This window comes from Stomoxys calcitrans, chromosome 1, assembly GCF_963082655.1.
Source record: "Stomoxys calcitrans chromosome 1, idStoCalc2.1, whole genome shotgun sequence".
NCBI lineage: Eukaryota > Metazoa > Arthropoda > Insecta > Diptera > Muscidae > Stomoxys > Stomoxys calcitrans.
Genome location: NC_081552.1, coordinates 59,555,203 through 59,577,727, shown reverse-complemented (window position 1 = coordinate 59,577,727; position 22,525 = coordinate 59,555,203). Strand labels below are relative to the sequence as shown.

The window sequence follows — 22,525 nt, the reverse complement described above, 5'->3', positions numbered from 1 at the left end:
ACGCCAACGATCATTCATGTGAGCTAGCAGCGCTTAAGCCAACAAGTAAATATGGCTGCCAGTTTTTGAAGACTCAGAACAGGAATTTTTGGATTGAGCTGAAGACAAGAGGGTCATGGTTGTTTAAAACTAAAGATCAAGTTTCGGCCCATATTCTATGTGCTGAGCGCACTAAAGGAGTATTTGAATTACCAGGCCTAGGTATCATCACTCTCCAGCCTGGGTGTACTGCTAGGATTGGACGAACCGTATTAACTGCGTCACAAGAAGCAAAAACTGAGATGTCCTATAATTCCACATCATATATCTTGAGAGAGGTGAAGGACATAGCGATGGTGGACGAGCTAAACTACAATAAAATCGATCATTCGTCAACGATTCAAGGATTGGAGGAAGAAATTAAAATGATGAAGGCGAATCCGATCCACCTTAAGGAGCTATCATGGCATCACATCAGTGGTCATATTTCACTAATCTCTACCTCTATTTTAATAATATTATTTTTAAGTTATGTAATCTATAAGTATTTAACAAGAGAAAGTAACATAGTTGTTGTTCGTCCTCGGGATGTTTAGATTTTAACATATATATTTGAATTACAGTCCATTTTGCTGAATTTTTACAGTTTATAAGTAGAGCTATTTCATAATTATTTTTGGCCGCCCGCAGAATGTTTAGATTTCTAAACATGGGATATTAGTTGATGTGTGTCATGGAAATGTTTTAGCCTTGAGAACGAATAGATAAGATACTTTCCATTTTTTGTTTATTTTAAAGGATAGTTTTAAGGGCAGGCATAAATGTGATAAGAGTTTATATTTTTACCTAGCCAACGCATCGCACAGGGATAAGTGGAAGATAGTTTTTAATGTGCGTAGATAAGGAAATAGTTAGGGATTATCAGAAAACACAGCGGTCTGAATGGCAAGCATATGGCTTGCAGCTGGACAAATTTATTTAGTATCTGCATAGGATGTTTATCGTCTTTGTTTATGATCTTATTTTCCCAAAGTGATTATTTTTAGATTTGCCTGCCTTTCTTAGGATATTTAGTTTGTAGTTAGTTTTAAGTTTATATATAAGGATGAGATTTTGAAGAAATAAATGAGTATCAAAAAAGTACTCCGGGATTAAACTCGTTTTATTCAGATACCAAAACACCACGTGCAAAATTTCATACAAATCGGATGAGAATTGCGCCCTCTAGAGACTCAAGAATTCAAGACCCAAGATCGGTTTATATGGCAGCTTTATCAAAACATGGACCGATATGGCCCATTAACAATCCCAACCGACATACACTAACAGGAAGTATTTGTGCAAAATTTTAAGCGGCTAGCTTTACTTCTTCGAAAGTTAGCGTGCTTTAGACAGACAGACGGACGGACATGGCTAGATCGACATAGAATGTCGCGACGATTAAGAATATATATACTTTATGGGGTCTCAGGCGAATATTTCGAGTATTTACAAACAGAATGACGAAATAACTATACCCCCATCCTATGGTGGAGGGTATAATTAAAGGTATAAGGTTGCGTACTGAGAATCTGATATCATTATTCTGCTCATATATATAGCGGACCACCTCAGCAAAAATAGTCGATCAATTATAATGACCTAACGGGACAATGTGTGATTTAATTAATGTGTGGGCCGCCATAGCCCCGAAATTATAACATTCAGCGTGGAAGCAAGAGTTGCAAACCTTAACGATAAGGTTGCAACCATTTTTAGTTCACCGATAGACGAGACCAAACGACGTGTTGATGGGCAACACTTTTTTGCTCAAGAGTTTTACACGGTAAGAACTATCGCCACCGCACCAAATATAAAGACTGGCAAATAAGTTTTTAACCACGGAAAATCGTTTATTATGGCAATTTAATATGATTAAAAAACGATTAAAAAGCGTTAAGTTCGGCCGGGCCGAACATTGGATACCCACCACCTATATCTAAAAATAAACCGATCTGAACCATGTACGACACGGATGTCGAAAAGCCTAACATAAGCCAAATTTCAGCTAAATCGGATAATAAATGTGGCTTTTATGGGCCTAATCGGCGGATCGGTCTATATGGGGGCTATATCAAGATATAGTCCGATATGACCCATCTTCGAACTTAACCTGCTTATGGACAAACGAGTAAAAGCATGCTAAGTACGGCCGGGCCGAATCTTTTATACCCTCCAAAAAATTTGCTCTGCTATTAGGGCGATATCAAGATATGGTCCGGTTTGGACCACAATTAAATTATATGTTGGAGATCTTTGTAAAATGTCAGCCAATTCGAATATGAATTGCGCCCTTTGGGGGCTCAAGAAGTAAAATAGAGAGATCGATTTATATGGGAGCTGTATCGGGCTATAGACATATTCAGACTATAATAAACACGTATTTTGATGGTCATGAGAGGATCCGTCGTACAAAACTTCAGGGAAATCGGATAATATTTGCGACTTCTAGATGCTCAAGAAGTCAAGATCCCAGATCGGTTTATATGACAGCTATATCAGGTTATGAACCGATTTGAACCTTATTTGACACAGTTGTTGAGAGTAAAAATAAAATACATCATGCAAAATTTCAGCCAAATGGGATAGGAATTGCGCCTTCTACAAGCTCAAGAAGTCAAGTCCCCAGATCTGTTTATGACAGCTATGTCAGGTTATGAACCGATTTGAAGCATACTTGGCACATTTGTTGGATATCATAATAAAATACTTCGTGCAAAAATTCATTGAAATCGGATTAGAATTGCGCCGTCACTCTAGAGGCTCAAGAAGTCAAGACCCGAGATCGGTTTATATGGCAGCTATATCAGGTTATAGACCGATTTAAACCATACTTTGCACAATTGTTTGATATCATACCAAAACACGTCGTGCGAAATATCATTCAAATCGGATAAGAATTGCGCACTCTAGAGGCTCAAGAATTGAAGACCCAAGATCGGTTTATATGGCAGCTATATCAGGTTATGGACCGATTTAAACCATACTTGGCACAATAGTTCGATATCATAACAAAATACGTCGTGCAAAATTCCATTCCAATCGGATAAGATTTGCGCCTTCTAGATGTTCAAGAAGTCAAGACCCAAGATCGGTTTATATGGCAGCTATATCAAAACATGGACCGATATGGCCCATTTACAATATCAACCGACCTACACTAATAAGAAGCATTTGTGCAAAATTTCAAGCGGCTAGCTTTACTCCTTCGGAAGTTAGCGTGCTTTCGACAGACAGACAGACGGACGGACGGACGGACAGACGGACGGACATGGCTAGATCGAGTAGTTACAAACAGAATGACGAAATTAGTATACCCCCCATCCTATGGTGGAGGGTATAAAAATTTGGTACCAAATTTTGGGGTGGGATGCCTAGGAGAGCCGCCCACCCCCAAAACCCGGCAAACGGATTTATAGACCAACCACTACAATATGTGACTCAAATTAAAAGTATTTGAGAGTAGAAAACGAAGCTGATATCCAATTGCGGAACTAATTGTTTCGTGGGTCACCCCACCACTATATAACCCCTCAAATCGGACATATTTACCGATCATGGCAATATGGATCTTTAATGAAAGGTTTTTGGTAATATAGCCAAAATTGACTTTCACTTTTGGGATCAAGTGTCTGGAGATGCACCACACCCCAAGAAGGACTTTTACTGACCATTACAATGTGGGGTTTAAATAGGAGGTACCTGAGTGTTGAAAAATCCATAAGAAAATTATAATACATTTTCAACTACAATTACGCAGAAATATTCAAATTTAGAGAACTCCTCTCCAACATAGCATAATCGGGCGCAGCAGAGCGGGCCGGGCTCAGCTATCTATATATATAACAAGTAAAAGCGTGCTAAGTTCGGCCGGGCCGAATCTTATATACCCTCCACCATGGATCGCATTTGTCGAGTTCTTTTCCCGGCATCTCTTCTTAGTCAAAACAGGATATAAGAAAAGATTTGCTCTGCTATTAGAGCGATATCAAGATATGGTCCGGTTTGGACCACAATTAAATTATATGTTGGAGACCTGTGTAAAAAATCAGCCAATTCGAATAAGAATTGCGCTCTTTGTGAGCTCAAAAATTTAAATAGAGAGATCGATTTATATAGGAGCTGTATCGGGCTATGGACCGACTTGTACTTTATAAAAAACGTCTTGCAAAATTTCAGCCAAATCGGATAGGAATTGCGCCCTCTAGAAGCTCAAGAAGTCAAGTCCCCAGATCGGTTTATATGGCAGCTATATCAGGTTATGAACCGATTTGAACCATATTTGGCACAGTTGTTGGATATCAAAACAAATTACTACGTGCCAAAATTCATACAAATTGGATAAGAATTGCGCCCTCTAGAGGCTCAAGAAGTCAAGACCCAAGATCGGTTTATATGACAGCTATACCAGATTATGAACCCATTTGAACCATACTAGGCACAGTTGTTGGATATCGTAACAAAACACGTCGTGCAAAATTCCATTCGAATCGGATAAGACTTGCGCACTCTAGAGGCTCAAGAAGTCAAAACCCCAGATCGGTTTATATGGCAGCTATATCAGGTTATGAACCGATTTCAACCATACTTGGCACAGTTGTTGGATATCATAACAAAACACCTCGTGCCAAATTTCATTTAAATCGGATAAGAATTGCGCCCTCTAGAGGCTCAAGAAGTCAAGACCCAAGATCGGTTTATATGGCAGCTATATCAAAACATGGACCAATATGGCCCATTTACAATACCAACCGACCTACACTAATAAGAAGTATTTGTGCAAAATTTCAAGCGGATAGCTTTACTCCTTCGGAAGTTATCGTGCTTTCGACAGACGGACGGACAGACGGACGGACGGACAGACGGACGGATAGACGGAAGGACATGGCTAGATCGACATAAAATTTCACGATGATCGAGAATATATATACTTTATGGGGTCTCAGACGTATATTTCGAGTAGTTACAATCAGAATGACGAAATTAGTATACCCCCATCTTATGGTGGAGGGTATAAAAATGAATTTGTGTTTGTTTGTTTGTTCCGTATAGCCTCAAAAAAGGCTAAACCGAAGTAGTATATATAAGGGGGTTTTAGAACTTTGAGCATCGAGAGTATGAGTCATCGATGACGTCATAACCCCACCCCACCCCAAACCCCACCCCACCCCAAACCCCAAACCGCACCCCACCCCATTGATGACGTCATAACCGCACCCCACCCCACCCCATTGATGAGGTGATAACCGCACCCAACCGCAGCCGATCGTAGCGCAGGTGGCGACCGCAGGGGGGTATGTGGTCAGATGGCGGGGCGCCGGTTGAAATGTGTGGACGGACATTAGGGCGCAGATCGCAGGGCGCAGATCGCAGATCGCAGGGCGCAGATCGCAGGGCGCAGATCGCAGATCGCAGGGCGCAGATCGCAGGGCGCAGATCGCAGGGCGCAGTGGCAGATTTCGATGATGACTCATCGCCCAGAGTTGTGGTGAGGGTAGTTTAAAATTAGAATGATTATGCATGATTGTGTATGATTGTTAAGAATTGTGGTTTGAGTTGTTTATAATTAGAGTGGAGTGTGATAAGAAATGTGATTGGTATCGATAGTTATCCTGCAAAAAAAGAATTGTGGTTGGTACCGAGAGGTAACCTTTAACGCAATTTTTTGTATAAAAAGCTGAACAAATTGTTAGTAAACATGTAGTAGCAATTTGATTTTCAACTCAAAATTTAAGAAAATATTTATTATGGGATCAAACTTAAAGGAAATATCGGAGCAGGCTTCTTTCAAGAAGACTATTTTGTCCATTAACAACATGCCTTTCGATGAGTACTTCATCATACATCAAGCTGAAAGGAAGATGACTAAATTTGGCATGCGCTTGATGATTGAATTAAGTGATCATATTATGTTCCTGCCGGAGAAGTTTAATAATATTAATGATGAGGCCATGGCTGATCTTAATAGTGGAGTCTTATCAATTAAAAAGGAAAAAATTAGCGAAACTAATTATAAATTAGTATTTGAATCAATAATTTAATATTTTTTATATATAATAAAGAGAAAAAAAGTTCATTGAAAACCGAAAAAAAAAAATCTTTTTAATTTATGTATATTTAGTAGTTTATAAACTCTTATTATTTATTTTTTAATTTAGTTTATTTAAAAAGAAAAGCCCAAGGAAATTTAACCCCAACCAAAAATTTTTTTAATATATAATTTAGTTTAATTGAAAACCGAAAAAAATCTTTTTAATTTATGTATATTTTTTTATTTAGTTGTTTATAAACTCTTATTATTTATTTTTTAATTTAGTTTATTTAAAAAGAAAAGCCCAAGGAAATTTAACCCCAACCAAAAAATTTTTTTTAATATATAATTTAGTTTAATTGAAAACCGAAAAAAAATCTTTTTAATTTATGTATATTTTTTTATTTAGTTGTTTATAAACTCTTATTATTTATTTTTTAATTTAGTTTATTTAAAAAGAAAAGCCCAAGGAAATTTAACACCAACCAAAAATTTTTTTAATATATAATTTAGTTTATTTTATTATTTGTCATATTTTATTGTAATGGTTATATTTTATTGTAACATATTTAATATTTCCAATTGTAAATAAAGGACATATATATTAGTTTATTTAAAAATAAAAGCTGTAAGGGACAAGCCCCAGGAAATTTTAGTTTATTTTTTATTTATTAATTTTCTGGCATAATTCAGTGGTTAATATTTATTTTTCATGAGCTAAATTTAATTCATAAAAATGTTTCAGTGGTTAACATATATTTATAAAAAATATATATTTCCACAAAACTCAAAAGTTTTTATGGTAGGGTGTTATAGTGGTTAATATATATTTATAAAAATATACTGTACCACATATGCCTGCAACAGTTTTTGTACTAGGGTGTTATGTAAACATGTTTTCAGTGGATAACATATAATACCTGCTATGCTTACTCATAATTTAAAATTTCAATCATTGTGGTGAAGAAAATAACAAAGCTCAAACTCAAAAGTGTTGCGATAATAAAAATTGAAAAGTTTTCTGTTCTAGGATGATTTAGTGATTGACTTATATTTATAAATATTTGCTATACCACACATATTACTAAACGCAATTGCGGTAAAGGAAATTAAAAAAATTCAAGTTGAAATTAATAATTGGTTTCAAGTTTTTATGGTAGGGTGTTATGGTGGTTAATATATATTTATAAAATATACTGTACCACATATGCCTGCAACAGTTTTTGTACTAGGGTGTTATGTAAACATGTTTTCAGTGGATAACATATAATACCTGCTATGCTTACTCATAATTTAAAATTTCAATCATTTATATTTATAAATATTTGCTATACCACACATATTACTAAACGCAATTGCGGTAAAGGAAATTAAAAAAATTCAAGTTGAAGTTAATAATTGGTTTCACGTTTATATAATTCCACAAATGCCTGGTATGCTTTCTCATAATTTTAAATTTAAATCATGGTGGTGAAGAAAATAACAAAGCTCAAACTCAAAAGTGCTGCTATAACATAAATTGAAAAGTTTTCTGTACTAGGGTGGTATAGTGGTTAACGTATGCAAATGCAATGCAACAATGTAAATGTGCCCATGAACATTCCATTAAGGAAGAGGGGCGAACAGGGTGGTTAACTTATATTTATTAATATTTGCTATACCACACATATTACTAAACCCAATTGCGGTAAAGGAAATTAAAAAAATTCAAGTTGAAGTTAAGAATTGATTACACTTTTATTGCAAAGAATGCGATAGTATAAATTGTAGAGTTTTTGTAATAGGATGTAACGATTATATTTAATTATACAACTACAAATATTTATATTTTCTATCGAGTTCAGCTTGCAGTCCCATGTATGAATTCCATGTGTTGTTTGTATAAATGAAGTATATACATTTTTATATATCCTTAATTCTTCAATCATCTCTTCAAAAAATTGTTTATGTTCCTTATCAATGTAGGAGTTGTATTCTTTTAATAGATATTTTATATTCGTTGATAATATCATTTTCTTTGAGAAGTTACCCCAACAAAATGAAAAAAGGAACTAATGTATACTTACATTACATAGCCTTATATATCCTAAATAAAGAAAAAACGATATGTTTTTATTTTATTTGCTTTATTTTAAAAAAACATTAATAAATTGACTTAATAAAATAACATTTTTTTCAGCACATCTATAATTAGGGTGTTGTTTATGATAACTACAAATTTTCATATGCAAATTATTTTTATAAAGATTACATATGTTTGAACAGTTAGCATCATCTAAATTTATTATATTTATATCTTCTTCTATTAATTGCTTTATCCATTTTTGTTTTTCACATCCTTTCACAAATATTGTTAGATTTTCTTGTTTTTTTATAAATTTATTTAAATAATCGTTAAATTCTTTAAAAATTATGTTACCATCATTCCATCTCAACCCATGAAAATGTTTCGTAAGCCAGTTATTTGTAATCTTTTCCTTTAATGATAAGGAAGAAAATTTGCAAGGGGGGTATATAATAAACTTTTTAATTGTCTGATTATGTTCAAAAATACAAATTTCCTTCGCAATAAATTTATTATTTAAGAAAAAACCTTGAACATCTATAATTATGAAATTGTTTTTAGACATTTTTACTCATCGGTTGTTAAAATTACAATGATTGTTTTTAACTGTATTGTAAATATTTTTATAATTTTTAATTATTTTCGCAGCAGCTGCCTCTCCCTTTCTTTTATCCATATCATAGAATATACAATTACATGTATCTGGACCACATTGTGCGTTATCATTTGACCAAACACAGCAGTCATAGTGGTTACCAAATTTACTTTCTTTACATTTTAAACTATCCACAAATTCCAGATGAGATTTTATATTAATTAATTTATTTTTATCTTCTTCGGAAACGATATTGGTAAATGTTTTTAAAAAATTATATATTTCTTTAATCATATTGCTTTTTTTCTTATTCCGGTGAGAACTACTGTATACTCATGTGTAACGTTTGCAAATAATCATTAACATCAAGCGTCCTGATATTTATACCATTTTCTTCCCTTTCAAATAATGGGTTAAATTCATTCGTACTTTGATTATATTTGTAATTATACTCAAATTTATTAGCATTATACTCAAAACAATAAATGTTGAGTTTGCGGTATGTGTAGTTACTGTAATAGCTACATATAAGTCTAATTTCTACATTTTCATATTTTAAGTTGAAATGACGGTAGAATACTGTAGAACTTTGAATGATCCCACCAATATTAGTTTCCTTTTCTATTAAGTCTTTTCTAAATACTTCAATGGCTTCATCAATAGTAAAAATTTTAGGTCTATCCGTTTGACTATTTCTCGGTGTTGTTGTTGTTGTTAGTGACTCATCGATTGTTGCATTATTTAATAATTGAATTGATAAATATACTCTTGCTCCTGTATTATTTGATAGTTTTATTCGAAATTCTATACGTTTACTAGTGTCACCATCAAAAATAGCATTTTGATTGGTATTATATCTATCATATTGATGATTTTGATTACATCTATTGTAAGGTATTGGATAGTATTGTTGTTGTTGTTGTTGAATACTAGGATATATTCTATATATGATAATTAAAACAACAACGTATATTAATTTATTTAAATACATACTACTATTCAATTCAATGTATATAAGAGAACTAATTGCTGTTTTCTAACTTATTTCCATTTTATATGTTTGAGTATAGTTCTCAATATCAGTTATTACAATATTTTCTAAATGTTTTTTGAGATCTTGAACTCGAACTTTCTCAATTTCACCATTACTTAAAATTCGTTCTTGTTCAATTTCACGATATTCAAAACAACTTATTTTTAGTTGACGTAACATGTAGTTACTATCATAAGTACAACGGATTGGTATATTTAAATCTTCATATTGTAAATTAAAATGACGATAAAAAGGTTCTGCAGCATCCAGTATACCACCAATATCTGCTTCTTTTGTAATTAACCTTTTGCGAAATGCTTCTATAGCTTCATCGACAGTAAAATATTTTTCTTCACTTTCTATAGGAATTATTGTAGTGGTGCTAGTTGATAAGTCTGCATCATCTGTTTCATTTTTTATATAAAAATCATCTCTGTTTTCTAATATTTCACTTTCTTTCATCATAACAAATGAAATATTTACTTTAAGAATATCTTTGTTTGGTAGTGTTAAATTAAATTCAACGGTTTTTGAATTTAAGTCGATTGTAGGATCAGATGTAATGGATAACGCTGAATCAGTTGTGGAATCAAATACAACTGGCAATGATAATGAATTATGAATTGTTACATGAAGTATAACAAAACAAAGTAATACCCAATATAATTTCATTATGTTAATTTATTATTTTCTTATATCTACACTATTGGAGGTGTGTTGGAGAGATACTAATTAATGTAGTATAAATACCCAACCTTATATATTCTATAAATGTAAAGCAAACACGAAATAAAAATTCTCTTTCTCTTCTCGACATTAATTCTCCCTCTCCCTCTTTATATTTATAATAATTCTACCTCTCCCTCTCCCTCTTTATATTTAAACAATAATTCTACCTCTCCCTCTTTACATTTAAACAACTCACCTATATATTAATTTTACATTATTAATAAAAAAAATCATTTTGTTTGTGTTTGTTTTTGCTTTTTATTTATTTTATGATTTCTATAGATAAAAAATATAGTTACATTTACAATAATTTTCTTACTTCATTTGTTAGAGGTATATATTCAAACATTTTATCATGAATAATTAAACAGTATAGAGATGTGTTCGGTGATATATTTTTAGATGTTTCCAATTCAATTCGTATATCGATGGGGCCAGTTTTTACTGTTTCATTTTGATGTGTTACATCAAGAACAATAATCGGTGCTTCACCCTTGAATTTTTCGCGCGTTAATAGAGGTTGCGGTTCACGTGTATAATAGCTTTGTTGAAATTTTATATACATATCATAAAGTAGGGCGAAACGGTTCCTATCAAACTTGAGGTTAAGATCATCATATGGATATGTATCAGAATTCAAATGAACCTTAATGTTTGTTATATCACAGTGAATAAATTTTTTTTCACTACTTTTGAATCCTAAAAGAAGAAAACGTGGTCGCTCATTTTCATTTGCAAGCTTAACATTCCATAAAACTTTTGTATTCGATGGAACTGCAGGATAATAATACATATCCCATGTTCTAAATGATATATTTAGTGGTTGACGGTTATTAATTACTTTAAGCATTTGCAGCTTGTATACATCAGCAAGTTGAATATGTGGAACTTTCCATGTAATATTTAAAATTGATAGTTTACAGGTTTCACTGGAAATGATAGATTTCAATACATTCGTATCATCTTTTGATCGCAATAAAATTAATTCATGTTTAGCATTAACTATAATTTTATCAAAATCTTCAGCAAATCCAAGAAGCATTTTCAGTGGAACACAAAAATTAAAATATCCACTCACAAGAGTAAGATCATCTGTATTAAATGGAGCCCATCCTGCGTTGACTAGATTTCGACTTTCGCTTTCATTTAATGATACATAATTTTTTATTTCTGTTGCTATACCCAAATGACGTGTACGATCAATTTCTATACCATTAAGTTCATATCTTATCTCATCAAATAAGTGTGCTATGCAATTGTTTAATAACTTTATCGATGCTGATACTGTAGAGTCCGCTTTTGTTGCAAAACCTTCAATGTATAAAAAACTCTCACCAGGAACGACATACAGGTCTTGGTTTTGAATGGAAATCCTAATTTCATCATTATTTTGAAATGATTGTAAATATGATATATAGCTGTGATACTCCTTTCTTATTATAGCATTATCAAATTGTGGTTTTTGTAAAACATTAATAATGTTACTCATTTTTAAACTCAACCCTTTATTATTTTAGTGTGAAACCCAAACTTTCCAGGAACTCTTGGTTAGTTTTACTTAAAATATTTCTCTTTTTCCTTTTTAATCCTTTATGTTTCCTGTTGTGGTGATGTGATATTTTAGTTGTGTATCCCTTCAAAGTTGATGGTTGAGTGATTGTTATATCCGCAAATACCTCCTTTTTGTTAAATATTATCATTCTTTAGATGGTTTCAAGTGTAATCTAATTGAAATTTTTTCCCCACGAAAGTTTATCAATTTTCCAGATTGATCAACAACTTTCAAAACAATGGTATTTATTGTGTTTGTATTAACAGGTAGATATATAACGTTAGTAGGATTTTCCGTGATTTTATATCCTGGGCTAACGACGAGTGAAAACTGATGAAGAGTGTGCGCTGACTTGTTGTTTATATAGGATCCTGTTACAATATTACACTCAATAACTATAGTGTTTACTTTTGTAATTTCTATCACTTTATCAGAATAGTGATCAACATTCGATTCAAGTACTCTTTTACTAAAACCTAATAATGAACCAATAGTGTTTTCTTTATCAAAATAAATTGGATCAAGCGTACTCTTCAGATATGTTTGAAGTGTATTGTAATTTGCTTTCATAATAAGATTTCCATTTTTTTTATTAAGCTTGCGATATTCATCCGTTATTAACTCAGATATATTCGAAAATTCATATGATCCAAGAGGAATAGTTATTTCATGTCCACCTATATGAAATTTATTGTTCTCTTCATCAACATTTGGTATTGAGTGATATGTATCAAAACTTATTAAACCGCAAACATAGCTTTGTTTCAAAATTATTGGTGGAAAGTAGTTGGCGACAAGTACTGATTTTTCATCATTTAAGGTTAATGTTATCGACATCTCTACGGTTGACGTTAGAATAAATGATTTATGTAATTGATTATTCTTTTATTGTGAAATATTATTAGCATTTATCCAAGAGTTATGCTCTGAAGAAAATCCTAACCATTTTACATAAAGTCTATTTCCTCTCCTTCTAATCACTTTTTCCACTAAATATGTGTGTGGAAATTTGGTTTTTGATAGCTCATATTCATAGAAACCACCTTCTATATCCCTTCCTTGATAGTCCTTAAGTATATATGTATTAGGATTTGTATTTTTAATAGATTTAACTGTAAATATTTCGGTAGTCCAATTTGGTGTATATCCTTTTTCAAAATGTTGTTTATATTTACTTATTCGCACATTATCATTGATTTTAAACTTTGGTCTTTTAAATACCTTGAGGTTGTTGTAGACTGAATCTAAAAGTGATTTCTCATTTAAGGAATTCACATCATTCGGCGACATTTTTATAGTTCGATGAAATGTGTTATTATATATATTAACTAGGTTTTTATATATATCAATCCATTTATAATTTCCACGAAAACTAAACTCTTTCCACATTTTTCCTTTCAGTGTTCTATTAAATCGTTCTATGATTGATGCTTTTAGAGTGCTGTATGTTGAATAATGATTTATATGATTTGTTTGCATAAGTTGAGAAAAATTGTTATTAAAAAACTCCTTTCCATCATCAGTTTGTAAATTTTTGGGTTTTCGACTACTTTGATTGAAAACTTTCTGCATAGCCTTTACTACACTTTGAGCTGTTTTATTTTTTATTGCTTCAACCCAAGCTTTTTTCGAGAATGTATCTATAACGGTTAAAAGATATCGATATCCGCTGTTAAAGTTCACATAACTACCCATTTCAACAAGATCCGCTTGCCACAAATCATCGATACCCTTCATAACCACTCGTCTCCTTCCAAAATTTTTTCGTGCTTGCTTGTGTAGTTCATTAACAATTTCTCTCTTATCCTGGTTAAGCTCCATATTGATGTTGTCGATTGAAGTAAAAATTGTTTTGTTTTGATGTTATATACCCTCTACTATATCTTATTTTTGATTTTAAATATTTAATTAAAATATTTATTTTTTCTAGTATATCCAATACTTTGAAAAAGAAAATCTTCGATGGAATCAAATCGGATATTTATTATTTTTAAAGTATCTTCAATAATTTTTTTCGTATCTTCAATATTATGATTTTTCAAAATATTCAAATTGGTACTCAAGTTGTTGTTAAATTGATCAATCACACTTTTTAGTTTAGTTAAATCACTGTTTATAGCTTCAATATGTTTTTTATTTTCTAGAACAATTTTTTCCACTTCAACCCATTTGAAAATATATTCTTTCATTTTTTCTATATGTATGTCTTCTTTTAGTTTGTTCTGTAATTCTTCGAATCTTCTAAGTATTTCATCTTGCTGATTTTTGATTTTATTTTCGATTTTATCTATTTTTTTTTTCAAAAATATTTTTGTTACAGCATCATCAGGATCAGAGGGAGCACTTAAATTAGTTATTTTCTTCCCATGAAAGTTTAAAGCATTGTTGTGAATAGTAATTCCAAGTGATCTACCTAAACTCAATTTTAGCATTGCATTGTTGACTTGGTTTTTACTTCCGCTCTCTCCAAATTTATTGATTGTATACATTTTTGATTTTTTTATTTAATAATATGTGCTTCTCGCAATTCTTCAACAATTGAAATAATTTCGTTTTTGTGATTGTTGTGACCAACACCTTCAGATGAAAGGAGCAATCTTAATCTGTCAACCAATTCGTTAGGGTCATCCCAATATATATAATTTGGTTTGTGATTGTCTAATGATTTCAAACTCAATCCATTACCTTTGGATATCCTATTTGAATTCACATCAAATAACCGTTTTATTATAAATTGATATTTATAAGCTTGAGTTCCCTTAATTTGTTCTCCTGGTGAATAATTTCTTTTATGAGCATTTGTTTTCATCAAAATATCCTTATATTGATTTAAATCCTTCTTTGTATAATGTTGAGGTTTAATGTGAAACATGAGTTGAAATAGTCCGGGAGACATTTTCCAAATAGATTCCCCAATTTGAATAGAGTTACATCCATTAAATTTTAATTGATTTTTTCCAAAATACATATTTCCATTTGTATCTATATGAAATCCATAAACTTTATCTAATTGTCTATTATCGATAAGTGTTTGTAGAACGTTGGGTAATGAAGATGCTACATTTATGTCTGATAGATTATCACTACTCAATTTTATTCGCTTTCTATCAATATTTAATTGCGTAACAGCTTTTCGTTTATTCAATTTTGATGAGATATCATTATTCAATTTTATACGTTTTCTATCAAGATTTAATTGTGAAACACCTTTCCGTTTATTCAAGTTTAATTGGTTGTTATTAATCAATTTTAAACGTTTTCTATCAGTATTTAATTGTGAGGGTCTTTTTCGTTTATTTATATTTATGATTTTGTTGTTAGTTAATTTTATACGTTTTTTATTAGTATTTAACTGAAATTCACATTTTCGTTTTGAAAATAGATGTGATTTTTTCATCCGCTTATTATCGTTATCGTCAAATAAACTGAGATTGTTATCATTAGATCGTTTTAATTTTTCTCTAAGCTCATTCCGATTCACTCCACATTTTTCTAGTGTATAATCTTTTCTCTTTAAATCAACTGGAATATTATAATTTTTTCTTATCCTTTTATTAGTGTTATTTTCATCTGATGAAAATTTTCGTTTTTGTGAAAATTTCTCTATATCCATCTGTTCTATTTCTGAATTATCTTCTTTATGTGTAGAATTTACTATATTCGGAAATATTGTTGATGAATGTTGATTATTATATCTTTCATTATCATTACTTGAGGTAATATCTCTCATTTGAAGTCCATTGCTAGACATATAGTCATCATCATCATTATAAATGTCTGATATAAAGCTATCATCATCATCATCATCATCCTTATTGTTTTTATCAAGTTTTCCATCGTCTTCATATTGTTTATTATAATCATAAATATTTTTATCATTATATTTATTAGAATACTGATTACTTTCTTTTTTGTTCTCATCTAGTTTTCCTATAATATCCTTCAAAGGTTTGGTTATTGGTTGAAATGTATCTTCTAATAGATTATCCCTATCTATTTGATTAAGTTTAATGTTTTTTAACTTTTCTTTCAATACTGCTCGTGTTTTTACAATTTCCTTCAACAAATTGTGTCTCTTCATGATTGGATAATTTATTTTTTATTTTTTTTGGTTATGTATCCATCTGCTTCCGATCTGCTTTACATCTGCTACCGATCTGCTTTATATCAGCTACCGATCTGCTTTATATCTGCTACCGATCTGCTTTCTTTCTGTCACCAATCTGCTCTCTATTCTGTTTATAATCTACATTATATCTGTTATCAATCTGATTTATATTATAACTGAATAAAACAATTGAATCCTTTGCGATATCGACCTTTATCAATGGGATCATCCTTGCTCACAATAAGAAATCCATATTTATCTTTCCAACATTCACTACAAAGCTTTAAAAAATCTTTAAATGTCATGTCACCCAAGACATGATCATTATATATATGTTTAATATTCATTTCATCTTGCTTAAATATGATAATCATGTTTGCATTATCACGTATTAAGTGTTTAGGAATCCTTGTATATGTTTGACATAAATAAAAACAATCAATGTGTTTATGTCTTCCCATACAAAAATAATCCCTTATAGTATTTTGTTTATCGCAAATTACATCATCAAATACCATTATAGAATGCATATTTGCTTTGGCTGGACTTATAACTTTTTCATTTTCAGAGAATGTGAATAGGTTTATTCCTTTGATTGGAGTAATCAATTTTTTTAAATATTGATATTTTGGTTGATATAAAGATTTAGAATATATATATATATTCCTGAATTTGAGGCCATTAGGGCTTTCTATGAGACTAATCATAACATTTGTTTTACCACAATTTGATGGGCCTACTATAAGGGCACGTATAGAATTTGGTAATAAAGTACTATGTACAATCCTTTTTTTCTGTGAACAGACATTATCAATGTTTTTCACAGCAATCTGTTTAGTTTGTTCTATTAAACGCATATTGCTAACTAAACTTTTTCAATATAAATTTAAGTATATATATACAAAAACTCTTATTTTCATTTAAATCGTGTACCCTATCACTACATAATCAAAAAAAAATTATGGTTATTAATTACAAGATTTATAATAAATGTAAACAGTCTGTTACTGGATTTGGATTGGTAAACAACTTAATTAATAATCTTCCGTTTGAAGTGCATTTACCTGGATATCAATTTTGTGGACCAGGAACTAAGTTAGCACAACGTTTAGCACAAGGAGACAAAGGAATAAATTTATTGGATTCAGCTTGTAGAGAACACGATATTGCATACTCACAAAATAAAGATATTCATTCTCGTCATCAAGCTGATAAAGTTTTAATAGAAAAAGCTTGGCAAAGAGTTAAATCAACAGATAGCAATTGGAAAGAACGAGCAAACGCTTGGTTAGTAACAAACTTACTTAAAGCAAAAGTTAAATTCGGACTCGGTATGACAACAAAAAGAAAAATGAAGAAAAAGCAATGTAAGCAAAAATTATTTGCATCGACAGTTAAGAATACTTTAAAAGTATTAAAAGATAAGAAACCTAACAATATATATGATGCTGTAAAAATTGCAAAAAACGTTGTACATTCAAGTTTTAAAAATAAAAAGAAGAGTAATATTGGTGTACCAAGAGTCATTCGAGTACCAAAAATTGGTGGATTTCTACCAATAGTTCCAATTTTAACTGCGTTATCAGCCCTTGGAGGTTTAGCAACTGGAGGATCGGCTATTGTAAAAGCAGTTAAGGATATCAAAAATGGGAAAGAACAATTAGCTGAAGCTACTCGTCATAACAGATATATGGAATCAATTGCTATGGGAAAAGGATTATATCTTAAACCTTATAAAAAAGGATATGGACTTTACTATAAACCAGCTCCAAAAAACTTCTAAGTAGATTACCCAATCGACCATTGACGGATATCGATTTGGTTAAGTACTGCAAGCCATTGAAACACTTTAGAGGGGTTTTTATGCGTGACTCATTACCAAACAAACCACTACGACAAGAATGTGGAATAGTTAATTTAGATACAACTAATGGGCCAGGAACACATTGGGTTGCCTATTACAAAAATTACAACTATAAGGAATATTTTGATAGTTTTGGTAATTTACAACCACCGTTGGAAATTATTAATTATTTAAAACCACCTATCGAATACAATTATAAACAAAAACAAAAATTTAATACTTACAATTGTGGTCATTTATGTATACAATTTCTCTTTAATAAATATAATATCTTGTGAAAAAAACAAAACAAACAAAACCATTTTTTTCTTTTAATTATTTTTTTATTTTATAGTGTCCCCAAGCATAGGTGTCAACACCATTTTCTCTTATAAATCTCTTATCATCTAAATAATTTAAAACTAATTTATGTATATGTTGTGTGTACAATTGATGAATTTTTGATCTAAAAACATACATAGAATCATAATAATTAATTTGTTCAAAAAGACATTTTTTAAAATCGTTGGTTGAAAGTTTTGCTGTAACACAATGTTTTACACCTTTTATTTTCTTTATTTCTTCATCTACTTTATCAATCTTAATTGAATACATTTTTGAACGTAAACCAATGAATTCCTTCATTATTTTTCCACCACATTCATCTTTCATCATTCCTAGAACTTTTTTGTTTTCTAACGGAAAATTATAAATATTATTAATTGGATACGCTGATGTATCAAAATATTTTGTGATATCACTTCGAATATCATCATAGAAATTTTTTGTTTTAATATCATAAATAAATGAATCGGTATCCATGTAATTTAGAGTAGTTGATTGATTAAACTTTATTTTCATATAATTATAATGAAAATCATACATTTTCCATTTCGATAGTTCTAAAACAGTAAATCCAATATATATTGGTTTATTATATTCAACATGCGATTTTTTCATTTGAATTACAACCATATCGTTAGATATTTTGAGTGAACTATGAAAATTAGGTTTAGCTATAAGAGCCCTCGCACCCAATTTTCTACCTTTACTCTCCCAGTTAGTTACAATTTTAATACATTTTCTTTTATCAACATTTTCCATCGTCTTGCCATAAACAGCATTATTTAATAATTTGAAAAAATTCTGTTCAAACAAATTTTTAGCTAAAGTTCTGTGATAGTTATTTAAATCAATATACTTTTGCAACCAATTCGTTTGTTTAAACTGAAGAATTCTATGTATTTTTTTTAAAACTAATCCATGTTTAATACACTGTTGAAGAGTTTTATAATGTATGATATAATTATTTTTATCATTTAAATTCAACACTAATTTAGATTGTCTCATAGAACCAAGTTTTTTATTTTCAGCGCAAAATGGTAGGTCATTGTGATAATCATGTAATGAGGATGGATATTCTAAGTCTACCTCTAATATATATCCTATCTCCGAATCTTCTTTGATATCATTCAAATTAAACATTTCAATATTTCCAACCCATTCAAAATTTTTGTAAGGTAGATACTGTGACATAGCATAACCATATAAATTATTAACATCTAAATAAATTAAAAAGTTTGAATCTTGACATGGATTATAATCACTTACATATATATTATTTGCAACTGAAAATCGTTTAGAACATTGAACAATCCCTCCTCTAATACCCTCAACAATAAAATTATACTTTTCAAAGTCAGTTAATAATTCTAGTTCTATTCCAGTTGTTTTTAACATTGCACTCCAAGACAAACCAGGTGCTGTATAATATTGACATGGATCTAAATTATAAATTTTTTTACATACTTTTCTAAAATTTTCAAACACATCGCATAATAACAAAACATCAACTTTCAAATAAAGTAATAAGTAATCTTTTAAATTGTTACATTTAAATGTATTCCATACATTTTTAGCGTGTGTATAGTCATCCTCAATAAATTGAGAATGGAATATCTAATTTATGTTTAAAATTCTTAAATTTAAGTATTTTATCTTTATCTGATGGCATTGTTGTCACCATCTTTTTACACTCACGTTTGTGTTTCTCTAGTCTACTACTTGAAGAAACATGAGTTAAGCAGGTGTTACAAAAATGAATCCTATTTTTATTCTTTGTTATAGAACTTCGCAACAATCTAAAAATATATATATTTTTTTAATAAATTAGTATTGTATTGTAATCAAAATAATATCTTATTATTTTTACCTTGATATATTTTTTATCCAGATGTAATGAAATTTATCATCCTCTTCTATTAGGAGAAGATTGATGTGAGTTGATTTCTCAGCTTCTGTAAAATAGTAAGGACCTATAATCTTAGCATCCTCTAAACCGAACACATTTATACTTATATCAGGATTCTGCAACTCAAAGACTCTGATTTTATTTATGGTAAGGGGAAATTCCATGTTTTCAAAATTTAATATTATATTATTTTCCAATGTTATAATGTGTGCCTTAATGTCCGTTACTTTGTAGTTGCTACATTTATGTGGTTTCTTTTCCTTTGGAAGTGGATTTAATGCTGATATTATTGCCCATTTAAAACAATAGACATCATTGTTTTGCACATTGATGCAAGCCTTTTTATTCCTTATTTTGGGAGGAAGATTTATGTATTGAGATCCTCTCAAACATGTATATTTGTTGATGTTGATCTCTAGATGTTTTATTTCGATTAAAGTCCATCCACTATCTCGTTCTTGGAATTCACTCATTTTTTTAATTATTTCATTACAATTTTCAATATAATGATTTAAAATTTCTTCCAGTGTACTTGAGGGAGATAGTACCAACATTTTTGTGTGATGTGTAAATAAACTAATTTCATCTTCCGCTTTCTCTTTCATCAAAATATAATTACAATGTAGTGTACAATTATATTTAATAGATTCATGCTTTTGCAACGCCTTTTGAATTATATTGATTACTTTTTCTTGAATTGATTTGAAAAAGTTTTCGGGTATCAAGTTATTGATCTCACTATTTTTTATTTTATAACTTTCTATTCGATTTTGAAAGCTAGATCCAAAGCAAGACACATCCTTATCTAACCATTTTACACACTTATCGATGTGTGTGTTAGTGCTGATATGATTCTTCCACTGATTTTTTGGAATAGCTAAATTGCAATTTTCACAGTATACCGTTTTTTCCTCTTTTTTTTCATTGTGGTCCATTGACTTCATATGCTTTAAAAGCTCTGGATAAGTACTAAAATTCTGATTACATTTCACACACTCAATTGAATGTTGTAAACGCAAATGACGATTCAAAGATTGATTATGTTCGTAAGTTTTCTCACAAATATTACATACAAATTCTCTCATTTTTATAACAATAATTTTGAATTTGATTAAATAAATGATTTTTAATATAATGATTACAATATGAAACCGTTTGCCCTTTTTATACGAAAACAAATATAATTTTTTACTCTTGTTCTTCCTGGGAAAAAATAGAACTACACTGACCACAATTATTTCATCACACTCCAGTGTGGTGGTCACACAACATTCAACATTAATCATAAACTCTCACACTCAAACCAAACTATAGCCTGCGGTCAGCAATCTACATCACCCACCCTCCAACACTAGTTGAAGTTGGGCGATGAGTCATCATCGAAATCTGCCACTGCGCCCTGCGATCTGCGCCCTGCGATCTGCGCCCTGCGCCCTGCGATCTGCACCCTAATGTCCGTCCACACATTTCAACCGGCGGCCCGTATGTGGTCATACCCCCCTGCGGTCGCCACCTGCGCTACGATCGGCTGCGGTTGCGGTCGGGTGGGGTTATGACGTCATCAATGGGGTGGGGTGGGCTGCGGTTATGACGTCATCAATGGGGTGGGGTGGGGTTTGGGGTTTGGGGTGGGGTGGGGTTTGGGGTGGGGTGGGGTTATGACGTCATCGATGACTTGCGCCCTGCGATCTGCGCCCTGCGATCTGCGCCCTGCGATCTGCGCCCTGCGATCTGCACCCTAATGTCCGTCCACACATTTCAACCGGCGGCCCGTATGTGGTCATACCCCCCTGCGGTCGCCACCTGCGCTACGATCGGCTGCGGTTGCGGTCGGGTGGGGTTATGACGTCATCAATAGGGTGGGGTGGGGTGCGGTTATGACGTCATCAATGGGGTGGGGTGGGGTTTGCGGTTTGGGGTGGGGTGGGGTTTGGGGTGGGGTGGGGTTATGACGTCATCGATGACTTGCGCCCTGCGATCTGCGCCCTGCGATCTGCGCCCTGCGATCTGCGCCCTGCGATCTGCACCCTAATGTCCGTCCACACATTTCAACCGGCGGCCCGTATGTGGTCATACCCCCCTGCGGTCGCCACCTGCGCTACGATCGGCTGCGGTTGCGGTCGGGTGGGGTTATGACGTCATCAATGGGGTGGGGTGGGGTGCGGTTATGACGTCATCAATGGGGTGGGGTGGGGTTTGCGGTTTGGGGTGGGGTGGGGTTTGGGGTGGGGTGGGGTTATGACGTCATCGATGACTCATACTCTCGATGCTCAAAGTTCCAAAACCCCCTTATATATACT

General features: G+C 31.9%; 2 protein-coding genes across 3 annotated transcripts; both read right to left on the bottom strand.

Annotated features, from left to right (window-relative positions):
- Positions 1–10,772: 10,772 nt before the first annotated feature.
- LOC131995883 (uncharacterized) lies at positions 10,773–11,960 on the bottom strand. The gene has a single exon (XM_059365160.1). The coding sequence runs from the start codon at positions 11,958–11,960 to the stop codon at positions 10,773–10,775; it is 1,188 nt and encodes a 395-aa protein (XP_059221143.1).
- A 5,694-nt stretch (positions 11,961–17,654) lies between these two features.
- On the bottom strand, positions 17,655–21,640 carry LOC131998495 (uncharacterized). 2 transcript variants are annotated; one of them, XM_059370785.1, is made up of 3 exons: positions 20,329–21,640; positions 20,187–20,271; positions 17,655–20,115 (listed from the first exon to the last, which is right to left on the bottom strand). In XM_059370785.1, exons 1-3 carry the CDS (start codon positions 21,509–21,511, stop codon positions 19,911–19,913), a joined length of 1,473 nt encoding a protein of 490 aa, XP_059226768.1. In that variant the 5' UTR covers positions 21,512–21,640; the 3' UTR covers positions 17,655–19,910. The 2 variants fall into 2 exon arrangements, with proteins under 2 accessions (XP_059226768.1, XP_059226767.1); XM_059370784.1 differs by having other exon boundaries at positions 20,187–21,640.
- Between the last annotated feature and the right edge of the window lie 885 nt (positions 21,641–22,525).